This window comes from Gobio gobio (assembly GCF_949357685.1).
Source record: "Gobio gobio genome assembly, chromosome: 12".
NCBI lineage: Eukaryota > Metazoa > Chordata > Actinopteri > Cypriniformes > Gobionidae > Gobio > Gobio gobio.
Genome location: NC_137105.1, coordinates 31272197 through 31285035, shown reverse-complemented (window position 1 = coordinate 31285035; position 12839 = coordinate 31272197). Strand labels below are relative to the sequence as shown.

At 39.3% G+C, this 12839-nt stretch overlaps 1 protein-coding gene across 1 annotated transcript in view; it reads right to left on the bottom strand.

Moving 5' to 3' along the window:
* Window positions 1-3213: 3213 nt before the first annotated feature.
* The window catches only part of trim67 (tripartite motif containing 67), a gene marked incomplete at both ends in the record, with an annotated part of 54098 nt that continues 44472 nt past the window's right edge, over window positions 3214-12839 (bottom strand). Inside the window, 4 exons of the mRNA XM_079831573.1 lie at window positions 3214-3258; window positions 5899-6061; window positions 10824-11127; window positions 12237-12375. Coding sequence (XP_079687699.1) covers window positions 3214-3258; window positions 5899-6061; window positions 10824-11127; window positions 12237-12375 — 651 coding nt within the window. The remainder of the gene's footprint in view (window positions 3259-5898; window positions 6062-10823; window positions 11128-12236; window positions 12376-12839) is intronic.

Here is a 12839-nt window from a genome sequence, read left to right as displayed (position 1 = left end):
GTACATGCAAACAAGGAAACACGCAGGAGGTAAAGTTGGAGACACGGAATAGAACAGCCACTTCAACATAGATGTAAAACAATCCAGGAAAAGGAACAGAATGAAACTGAGGGCTACTGAAGTACAGAGAGCAAACAAAGGAGCAGTTAACAAAGTTAATTAACAAGGGACAGGTGAATGAGATGAATCAATGAAACACTTGGGAAAACTGGTTAAACGGAAAACAAGCAAATAGAAAGTGAACATAATGAAAACCGACGAAACAAAACATAACCCATTACTTCCCCCTCCTGCAGCGGGCTTTGGAAATGCTTTCTCTAGAGCGGGTTCTGGACGTTCAGCCTCTGGAACGGACTGGGGAATTTCTCACTGGAACGGACTCTGGAATTTCCAGGGGCAGTTTTCACCTAATGGTTAGAGAGTCTCATGGGATAGTAAAGTGTCCATCGTAAGCACACTTCAGAATCTCGCCGGAAGTAGTAGGTCATCCAGGTACTTTTCGCCTACTGTTTTTCGCCTACTATGAATTTGGACATACTACTCTGTTGGCATACTGTTTTCCGCATACTAGAAGTATTCGATTTCAGACGCAGCCTTATACTTAGTAAAGATGCAAATGACCTAGGACAACATTCCCAGACATGGGACAACATAACCGGAGGATGGGCTTGCTTCACTGAACCCCGAACATTCCCTTAAGTGTAGCTTTTCACATTTTACAACATTTTTTTTCCTTTCAAACAAGTGCTCACAATGCACTCGTTTAGCGCCAAGACCTGCTTATTTTTATTTTGGTACTGCAAAGTTCTCACTCCCCGATAAAAGCATCGGAACAAGCTATTTACATGAATTAAACTTCATAGAAATGTGTTATGAATATCAACAACATCCCATGCTTTACATCACCAATGGGTCATTATCTGCTCTCATAATCCGGTAAATTAATGTCTGGACGAGATAATAAACATAAATATAATATATTCCATTTATCTATTAATTCTCCCTGAAACCATTATAATTTGAACAGAGGTATAAGCTGAACATAGGCTTGTATCTCCTATTGTGAGGTCCACAAGTGGCTCTTCATAGCATTTAATGTGACATGCACCAGATTTATGTGAACAAGAGAGCTGTTACTGTATGTAGGTATAAGGCTTTGGGGGGTTTCACTCAAAGCTACATTATCAGAAAATAATTCCACACAACAAACACTAGGGGACAGACTGCAACTCTGCATCAATAAAATGCAGAGTATTCCTGTATTCCTGTTTTATCCATGTTATCACTGTGTCATGTGTCATCACAACACAAAATCAATATAATGAATACGTAACTCATGCGCGCTTCACTGCTTTGACCATATTTACAGCCTATACAACATGCAAATGCAATCATCTCTCCCGACTACATGGTATGACTTGCTATTCTGGCATTGTCTACAAAAAAAGCACAGAAACCGTGAAAGGGCGTGGCATGGAAATATACTGATTAACTGAACCAAGAAGTGCTCATTTACTTGTTATGAGATGTATGAAGCTTGAGTCTGTCGAAGTGTGTAATTTCACTACTAGTGTCACTAAAAGAATTTACAAAGTAGTGACTGTTTTCAAAAGGGTTTCTCAAACACTCTGCTGTTGTTGGTCAGAAATACAGATAGCCCCGCCCCAAACTCGCACCATTGGTGGAGTTGTTGCTAGGGGTAGATCAAACTAACTGAGCTGAGCAATGTTTTGAAAGCAGAGGCACAGTGTTTACACTTTTCTCTGAAATCAACCTAAAATGCCTTACTTACAGTTGCCTCTGCATATTAAGCTGGGATAGGGGAAAAAAATGACACACTTTATGTTCATGACTCGGATTGAGGAATACGTATCACAGTGTAAGGAGACCTCAGAGTTGAGATTCTGGCTAAATATTCACAATTGTGGCTCATATAAATCACCAAGACCGAATCTACTTGGTGGTGGTGAAGGTACAATCTATCTCTAATGGCAGGTATTATTTCATTTCTGTAAACCAGAACTTTGTGTGTGTGTGTGTGTGTGTGTGTGTGTGTGTGTGTGTGTGTGTGTGTGTGTGTGTGTGTGTGTGTGTGTGTGTGTGTGTGTGTGTGTGTGTGTGTGTGTGTGTGTGTGTGTGTGTGTGTGTGTGTGTGTGTGTGTGTGTGTGTGTGTGTGTGTGTGTGTGTGTGTGTGTGTGTGTGTGTGTGTGTGTGTGTGTTAGTGCTGTTTGCTAAGACTAGCATCACAACTGTGCATACGATAAGTATTATACACTTCAGAACGTAACATCCCGCAGTTTGTGCTACGTTCATGGATGATACCTCAAATTGTGCAGCTGATTCAGCAGAAGTGTGCTATTAGCAATCAGACCTACTTTTTATACATTTTGTAGTCCATGAGGTGAAAACTGTAAGTAACCTCCAAGCAACCACCCAGAACACATTAGAACTTTACAACACCCGGTTTAAGCCATTCAGAACACTCAGCAACTGCATAGCAACGCCCTAAAACCACCCAAATCACCCTATCCTCCATACGAGTACTATCTATTTTGTTATTATACAAGAAAGATCTAAATCAAATATAAGGATTGGAATTTGTTGAAGCAAAGAGATTGTAAACTTCATTCTCTGATGCAGGGCCTTTGGCTTGACTGGGGCTTTTTCAATCCCAGCAACCCAGATTTTTGTTCTGAGTGATGAATTCACCGAGGCCTTTTGAAGTCTGTGCTGTGATCACACAGCAGATTAAAGGTGAGTAAACCTGAGATTCGTGTAGCATGTCGAAAATTCACTTTTAGTCTCACAGTTGTTTGATAACTATCGGTTGTTCTATTCCATTACTAACATATCAAATGCTTGATGCATTTTTATTTTTATTTAATCCAATTACATTTTTGGAACTGTGCTAAATTTTCATTGGAAGTATGAAAAAGAGGCTGAATTCTACTTCAAAGTGCTTTGGGGTCCGACTCCAGCTTCAGCCCTCATGGGGACATCCAGTGGTTTGTTTTTCTGTAAACATGGGAATGATTTGTAAACACTGATATGCAAATCACCCAGATGACGATAAGGGGGAAAAAATATTAACCAGCTCAAATATTCCAAAACATAATTTTCCCCTCAAAGTTTTATCAGCTTTATATGTTAGTATAAGAGCACTGATTCGTTTGATAAGAAAGATCTGGCTCGTTGTCATTGGTCAAAGTTGATCACATGATGCTCTTTGGGACTTCCAGACCTGTGATCAGAGTCACCTGTGAAAAAGACAAATTTCCATCATTAATGCTGCGTGATGTGATGTGCTGATCACTAGGGATGGGATTCATGAGGAATGATTCTAATTCATATTAGGATTCACCTTAAATTATTCTAGTTCTATCCATTAACAGTTCTTAGTACCGATACTTTTGAGGAAGGATTTAGGGTGTGTTCACACTTCCAGACCATAAAAAAACATTTAGTCCTGGTCCGCTTAGCATTCACATTGGTATTTTAACACCGAACCTAAAGGCATAGGGATATATTCACAACCTGATTGGTTGGCTTTTATTACGTGTATTCCGCAACTGAACTTACCGAATATCCTAAACAATGCTGACCAGCTGAGAGCTTGTGAAGAGCTTATAAAATGTGTAAAGGAGTCAAAACAGACAATCCAAAGATCTGATGCCTGTACCGAACTGTGATGGGCAACATCATGACTATGACGAGAAAAAACTGGTATGCTTGAGCATTCTGTCCTTTTTAACGTCAGATCTTGTGACATCATGTCTTGTTTTTAGTTCGTTTACAAGTCTTTGTTGCGTTCACATTTAATTCGAACCAGAACCTTCGGAAGCAGACCGAGACCCATCTTTTCAGCGTTCTTGGTCCGCTTGTTTGGTTCGTACCAGGGTTCAGACAGCAGCATTCACACTTGGTACCGAAGTTGGTACTGAAATATAAAAAATGTCAAGATACCAGCACTTCCCTCTAGCATTTTGAGCGCTGTTGAGCGGATTGTTAAAGGGGGGGTGAAATGCTGTTTCATGCATACTGATCTTTTTGCACTGTTAAAGACTTGGATTCCCATGCTAAACATGGACACAGTTTCAAAAGCTAAGGTGGACGTTTGATGGGAGTATTTCTTTGCCAAAATTAGTACTTCCTGTTAGTCATAAGTTTCGGAAAGTTTTTTTCGATCATGGGTCCGCTTGACGTCAACAGGGCGGAATTTCCTTGTATGGGCCGTACGTACAATTCTACCGGAAGAGCGCGAGAGAGAGAGAGAGAGAGCGTGAAAGCAATAGGCTACGCCCATCAAAGCGCTGGCTCGTACAGATGGAATTTGCTTTTCCGGATCAGCAACTGAGTTGCGCAAATATTTATGTCTGTTCCCTGCATTTCGGTGCCGATTGTTTTATAAACAAGGCCCAGTTCGACGACGGATTTTCAGATCGCCTAATACTGAAGGATGGAGCGGTCCCAACGATAAAGGTCCCAACGTTGGAACCGCAGGTTTGACTGCTTCAAATGTCTGTTTTTGCCTATGCCCATCAAGTAGCCCAAACATGATCACGTATTGATCAATGGAGCATGCGATGTATAGTGTGTGTACATTTGTTTAGCTGGCCACTATATGTGTATGTTTGTGTATTGTAAAAGCACTCCAAACAACAATACACAAAGAGTGGGGAAATATGTTGAACTAAATAAGCGCGCTTCTTCATTCAAATGCGCTACTATTCCATGTCTTTCTATGTAAACACTAGCCTGACGCGCAAAACCAGTCTGCTTACTACAAATCATGTCTACACAAACCACGCGTAAACACACACACATACACACACACACACACACACACACACACACACACACATTGTAACACTCGCGCTTGACATGGTGTTCTAAATAATACAAGCCGCTAAACATATTATATAGTTAGTGTAACTTATACCACATAGTCGACGTCCTGCTCTAGTCGTTTTTGCTGCTGCTCCTGTTCAACTTCAGCCTCTGGGTCTGATTCCGGATCATAGATGTATGGCTGTATCTGATTAAAAGCCATTTTTTATGTTGAATAAAGTTTTTCCCCGCTTTTAGGGATGACACAGCTTTCAGACGCACTCAACACAGTAACAGCGGCGCGCGCTCGACATTCTTTAGCTCCGCCCACACGATACGCCCCCAGCCGCACGGCTTTTTTCGGAAAGACTCGGAACAGCGCATCTTCCTTTTATAATTATAATAAAAATAAAGACTTTTCGGAGATATGCAGGATGCAATGCTACTCTATAGGTACTCAAGATTGACATGAGACTGACTGAAACTGAGTGCCCCCCCCCCTTTAAACACCTGTGATTGGCTACAATGATCAACGCTTTAAAATCATCTTTGACGCTCTTCACCGAGCAATTAATGCGCTTACACAGATACACACGGGAGCGTTGAAAGCAGGCGTCCGTCAGCAGATATATTAGGGATCCTCTGATAGATGCCTGCTTTCAAACGCTCCAGTGTGTATCTGTGTAAGCGCTCTGTGAAGAGGGTCAAACATGCCTGTTTACAACATGTTTTTGAAGCATTGATCATTGTAGCCAATCACAGACATATATGTTGAGCGCATGAACACAACGGCCAATCAGAGGTGTTTTAATTTTAACATTTACATTTTTATTTCGACTTGGTACCGAAGTCGGTACTTTTGACAACACTATAACAGAGCAATCGCACCAGGGTTCATTTTAATCAAACTAAACATGCCAAGTGTGAACACAACCTTAAAGTACCATTTATTACAACAAAACAAACAAGAAGAATCCAGACGCTTGATCAAGAAACCTGAACCTCATGAGAATGATTTAGCAATCACTGAGTGGGTTAAAGGTAAAGGTCAGTGTGGATCCGCTGCTCACCTGTACGTTGCGGTTGAGGCTAACGGCGGGCATAAACACACCCTCCAGGTTCTCGAAAGCCACTGGTCCATGCTGCTGTTTATTAATGAAGAAGGTCAGTGTATGTTTTGTTAGGTCTAACAGGATCCCCACAGTCGAACCCTTTGTGATGCCACCCTCAGCCCTGCAGGAATCAGGCAGAAGAGGAAAGAGATAAATGAAGGTAATCAGTGACACAAGATATTTTTCAAATCTAAACTCAAACAACAGTATCAGAGAAATGTATTTACAAAAAATGGCATGATACTAATTAGCATGTGATCTAGTTTCCACTCAGTATTTCAACTATTTACTTTTGTTCTGTACAATATTATGCAACTCTAAGTTCTGATATTTAGTAGAACAGGTACTGGAATGTTTCACTCCGCTTGTCTCTGTGTTGTTCTGAAACAGAATATGTGTGCGATACAAAGTGGGGAGCAGATTTGTGTAATTTTGCCTGGAACATGGAGCAGGATTTTTAAAAACTCAGAGCCTTTGAGTTTTCTTTTGATCCAAGATCAATGGAATGAGCGGAATGCAGGCAAAGGAAAATTTGAAGTGGAGCTGGAGCAAAGCAGATAAACCCTGAGAGGGGAAACTTCTGTGGCTCCACTCTACTTACAACTCCAGTCTGTACACTCTAAAAAAAAAGTCTCGTAATCATAAGGGAACCTTTTTTAGTGCTATATAGCACCAATTTTGGTGCTTCAGTGGTTCTTCAGAGGTGCTATATAGCACCTTAGTCAAAGAACCGGTGAAGAACCTCTGAAGAACCGCTGAAGAACCTCTGAAGAACCGCTGAAGAACCTCTGAAGAACCGCTGAAGAACCACTGAAGCACCAAAAATGGTGCTATATAGCACTAAAAAAGGTTCCCCTATGATTACGAGCCAAGAACTATTTTTGGTGCCATATAGAACCTTTTTTTTTAGAGTGTATGTAATTTCTGAATCACAGCAGTGTTAATATTCAGTCTGACAGGATGACTGCAAATGTGATATCACCTACTTATATTTATAGAGTGGTTAACCAGTGGTTCAAAAGTTGTAAAGGAAAAAAAAAACATATTGAGGAAGTTCTACAAATCATGTATTTCTAAACATTGGCCATGGTTCCATCTGGTATTAAAGGGTTGGTTCACCCAAAAATGCATTTTTTTAATTTACTCACCCTCATGCCCTTCCAAACCAATAAGGTTCCCACAAATACATTTGTTCATCTTTAGAACACTAATGAAGATATTCACACATCAAATATGTTGAAGGGAAGCTTTACGCAATAACCAATGAGGTTTGTTCTCACATGACAAGCAGGCACAGTTGAGCTTCTTTTCCCCATATTGAAGTACATTGATCAACATTTATATTTGTGAATAAAATTCTAAATTAAATCTGTTTATCATATGAAGTGACCTCTCTTCAGAAGACTTGAACTGCTCAATTCATTACGTCTGCGATGTCTTTATGAACTATTTGGAGGTTGAAAATTTGAACAAAATGTTGAATAGACAAAAACTATGAGTGAATATTAAAAATATCTTCATTTGTGTTCTGAAGATGAATAGAAAAACTAAGGGTTTGGAACATAATGGAGAGTAAATGAGGACAGAAATTTTATAACATGGATATCAAATGCATGTCCTGTGACGTCTTGTGTTTGGATTTCTTCAAGACACTCCCCTCTTATTTCAACATGAACTGCATCACTTCCGTGTGAGCGGGAAGTGTGCAACACAAATACTACAAAATGAAAGAACCCATGTTAAAGGAACACTCCACTTTTTTTGAAAATAGGCTCATTTTACAACTCCCCTAGAGTTAAACAGTTGCGTTTTACCGTTTTCGAATCCATTCAGCCGATCTTCGGGTCTGGCGGTAGCACTTTTAGCGTAGCGTAGCTTAGCATAGATAATTGAATCTGATTAGACCGTCAGCATCAAGAGTTTCGATATTTTTCCTATTTAAAACTTGACTCTTCTCTGTCTTCTGTAGTCCTTTAAGCGTCTAACAAGTATGGTTAAAACATTTTAAAGATAATTGCGACTTTTTAATCTCACAATTGCAAGTGCAAGTTATAAAGTCAGAATTGTGTGATATAAAGTTGCAATTGTTATAAAGTTATAAAATCAAAAATCTAAATTTTTTCCTCACAATTGCGATTTTATATCTTGCAATTCTGACTTTTATTCAAAATTTGCCACTCTGACTTTTCTTCTCAGAATTCTGACTATATCTCTCGCAATTCTGACTTTATAACTCGCAATTGCGACTTTATATCACGCAATTCTGAAAAATTCTGTAAAATTGTAAAATGTTCTGTGGCAGAAACAACCTTCCATAAACAAGCATGCAGGAAATTAAGCGAATAAAAGGATATGGAGGGAAGCAACAATAATGACGGTAATCTATGTGTTCTGGTTATAATGCAGAGAAGTTTGAATCACCTGCCTTGGTTTGCTACATTATAATACATCCCATAATAACATTCATGTGTTGAGTTGGCAGTGCTTCACTGCAGTCCGGGACGGTTGAGCTTTTACACTACAAATGCGATGTGGTCACATCCATTTTTGACACCCTCCCTATGTGATTTCAGTGGACCAGATTCCACCTAGTATTAGGATGTGTTGTTTGTGGTCCAATTACAAGTGGTCAGTACTAAAAAGAGGAGGAAACAGGCTCTAAACATTTTGTGATCAGATCACTGAAACCACATAAGGAGGTAGTCAAAAACACATCATTAGTAGAAATGCTATCCGTCCTGAATGCAACCCAAGATTATCTAAAATGTGTTTGCTCTGGGACGCATTGTGAGAATGTGCACCAAAACAAAGCCACTTTTTCTTCGGCTCGGCACGACTCAGCTTGGCTCACTTTACTTTGGCTCGGTTTGCTTTTCCACTGCAGTTTAGTAGTTTGCTTCAAAGTGGGTGGGATTATAGATTGATTGTTATAGTTGTGTCGCCACCTTGTCTACAGCCATTTTCCTTTTCAAATTGAGTGCGACGAACAAATGAAACTGCGGTGGCTGTTGCTAACTATTTAAATCTAGCGGGTTTGATGTCTCGTGTCGCAAATCCAAGGAGGCTGGTAGTGGTGTTTCTCTCTTACCAATAAGTGATCTGCAGTGTTTACACGTCAAATTTTAGTATCGGTACGGCTGCCTTGGAACCTCAACTGAGGTGGTACTAAAAAGGTAGGTACTTGGCAATGTACACAGTGCAAAATCCCCCAAAAGTGAGCCGTACCGAGCCGTACCATGCAGTGGAAAAGCGCCACAAGTGATACCAACTCCACTGTTTGGCCTTCTGATTCCCCTTCGAATCAGGCTAATTGCTCGAATTATGTTGTACATTAAATTATTGAACATTAATGATATCTGCAGTACATTTATGTTGGTTCTGTTCTGTTGACCCTAAGGGGGGTTATTCCTGCTCTTATCCATGGTAGGATGCATAGACGGGTAGGGTAGGGAGTTTTTGCCCAGAACAGAACTAATTGTTATTCATCTTTGATGATAGTGGTCCTGACAGAACTTTAACAATAACTATATTCGTTCTGATTTCTGAAAAATTTCTGAAAGTGATTCTAATGATATCTTATCTCTGTGACGTTCTTGTTATAGCTGAAGTCTGGAATTCTCTATTCTTAACTATTCGAACGATTATTAAAACTTCATAGTTAATGTTATAGGTGTAGTCCTTGGTGTGAATGGGCCTAAACACGGGTTTGTTCTTTCAATAATGTGGGCGTGCTGCACTCTGTGCTCCTGCGAAAGTGATGAAGAGTGTTGTGAAATAAAAGGGGAATGTCTCAATGAAATCCGAACACAATTGGTCACAGGAGACGCATTTGAAACACATTTGAATACCAGGTGGAAATGGTAATGCTTCTCGGTTGACCACTTGTGATAGGATTACCGGAAACGCATCTTAAATGCCAGGTGGAAACTGATTCCAAAAATTTTAATCCCTGCTTCCACCAGTATTTAGTGCCGGACACTTGTGATCGGATCACCAAAAATGCACATTATTACAAACAGGAACACTGTGTTTCTGAAACATTCTCTCATCTAACAACCATCACAGAGCTGATAAAAGTACTACAACTATTACTAGCAGAGTTCTACTGGGGTGACTATAAACTACTTTCACCAGAATGCTTTACCTGCTTAGAGCCCCTGGATGATGGAGGGACAAAAGAATAAAAGAAAAATGTGTATAGGGGAATATATAAAATATTATAAACATTTATATTATAATTTATAATAAGAAAGGAGATCTAAGCATGGATTTAAGACTGACAAAGAAGTAGACTTCAGGCTACATTTAAGTGGGTTAACATACCAAAGGCACAGATTTCAGGGATTAAGTTTAACATTAGCAACTGTTAACCGTGCTCTCTCAGTCATCTCAGTATCCATAAACAGAGACAGAATTTTAAATAGTTGCATTAGTATTCAAGTATTATTATCAGCCCGTCCTTGATACTCACATGAGGGCACTACATCAGCATAAGTGTGACATAGACCACGTTTACATGCACTACATGTTTCAGTTAAGCTTTATATTCTGGTTAAACCCTTATACCGAAACAACGGTTATAATGCTACACAAGTTGTGACATAGGAAGAGACTTGAAACATGGTGGAAATACTGACCTATAATAATAATAATACTAATAATATTATCATAATCTATCTGTAACCTATAGAGATCAGTGAGTGAAAAAGCAAGTCTTTAGTAAATGGTGTTAAAATAGAGCTTGATTTTGTTTTTGGGGTCTATTAGATTAGGTTTTTATGCTGGATTATTAAAAAAAAACATATTGCAGCACATCTCTTCCTAGTCTGTCAGTAACACTCTAGAAAAAGAAAATCACAAAATTAGCAAATGAAGGTGCATACCTGTTGGTGTGGGAGTTGTTGTGCATGAACCAGGAGCGATTGTTGTCCACATACATGGCCCAGGCCTTATCGTCCTTCCCTAGCATCATGTCCTTCATCGTATTGATCCGTGCCACACCGAATGCAGGGTCGGGGTGGTTGTCATAGCGATCCACGCTAAGTTCCCAGTAATGCACACCCTTGGAGAAGGCAGCTGTCCCGAGCACCACACGATCATCATAACTGTTACAAGTCACAGTCTGGTTTTCGTTGGACAGGACAATGTCTCTGTGAGCTGATGTAGGGTCAAAGGCGAACCATGCCACTGCAAAGGAAAGAGAAAAAACAAAATATAATAGACAAAATAATTCAATGTGGTTAAAAAAAACATATTTAGCAGAAAATAAAAGAAAATGATATCAGAAAGTCTAAAAATCAATCAAAATAGCATCTGGCAATTGACAATAATTATTACAAATAATTAATGATTTTACTGAGACTTGTGTAGGTAATGGAACCAAATTTGTGGTCCACCTATTTCTTTATGACATACTGTAAAAGGCTGGCTTTGACTGGCCCCCTTTTTTGCTGTCTACAGAACCCAATGATTTTTTAGGACAGTTATTTTATGTACAAAATAATTATTTCAGCACCTTTAGCAGAATATAAAAGACTGTAAGTATAGTCATCATAATTTGCTGATCATACACGTATCTACACCATATTCACTCCTTCAGTGACACATGAATTATTAAAACAGTTAAAGAGATGAAATATTAAAGCTGGTAAGCTCTCTTACAAGATTTTCGGCAGCAGAGTGCCTGTAAGGCAAATCTAGCATCAAATCCTTGCATGTTATGTGGTAATTAAACATCTCCTCTGGGACCATTGGTTTATGTAGACATGCTCATATTCACATCCAGGTCCTGCCAAAATTACTCTATCTGGGTTTTTGTCTCAATTCTAAAAAAAAAAATGTTTTACTGATTATGTTAGTGTTTTTGAACAAATCAGTTGCGTGAATGATTCACTGACTCTCTGTTAAAGACAGTCACTCTACTGGTTCAACATAGTAACGGGTGGGGTGATACAAACAGTGAAAAGTCCCAGTGCTGTTGATATAAATATGAAACACTACTCAGTCAAAAGAATTCAAGGACTGAAATGAACTCAAAAACCATTTGAATTCTATATGTACCTGATGTTAAAGTTAAAGTAGCTAAAGAGTGATGAGAGGAGTTTCCCTAAGACACTCATTAAAGAGAAACATCCACAGCAGGGATTCACTAAGGAAAGGGAATATATAATGTGGAAAATGTGTGTGTGCGTGCATGCATAAGCATCATAGATCAAAAAGAAGTTTTAAGAACTCTCAGAGACACCATTAAAGGTGAATGAAAGAAGCTGTGTGAAGTAGATGACCAAAACACCCACCATCAGATGTCTTCAGAACAACAACCTTGCTGTATGCTCCCACGCCAGCAGAATTGTACGCTTTGACTCGAGCGTTGTACGAGCTGTTGAAATGAAGGCCGTCCACTGTACAGACTGTCTCTTTACCCACGTATACCTCCTGGAACATGAACAGGAAAAGAAGAAAAAAAGGCAGACAGGAAGTAAAGCATCTGGAGAAACATGATCTTGCGTAAAATAAGATATAAGGCGATGCTGCAAGTTTATCGTGAATTATAAGCTGTAGATGTTTAAAACAAAAGAAGATAATTTATGATTTTGCAAGCATTTAAAAAAACCTAGATAACAAAAATGCATCATTCAGTCCTACATTGGATGGGTGGATGGATGGATGGATGGATGGATGGATGGATGGATGGATGGATGGATGGATGGAATGGATGGATGGTAAATTCGTTCCCACAACTTAATTTTACTTTGCACCAGTTTGGACTAATTCGTTCCCTCATTTTCGTTAATTTGTGCCCTCCGGTAGCAGGAATGGACACCCCTGTTCTAAATGCACAATGGTTATATATATGTGTTTTAATATTTTAATTTAGAATTTGTGGCTTCTAGTCCATG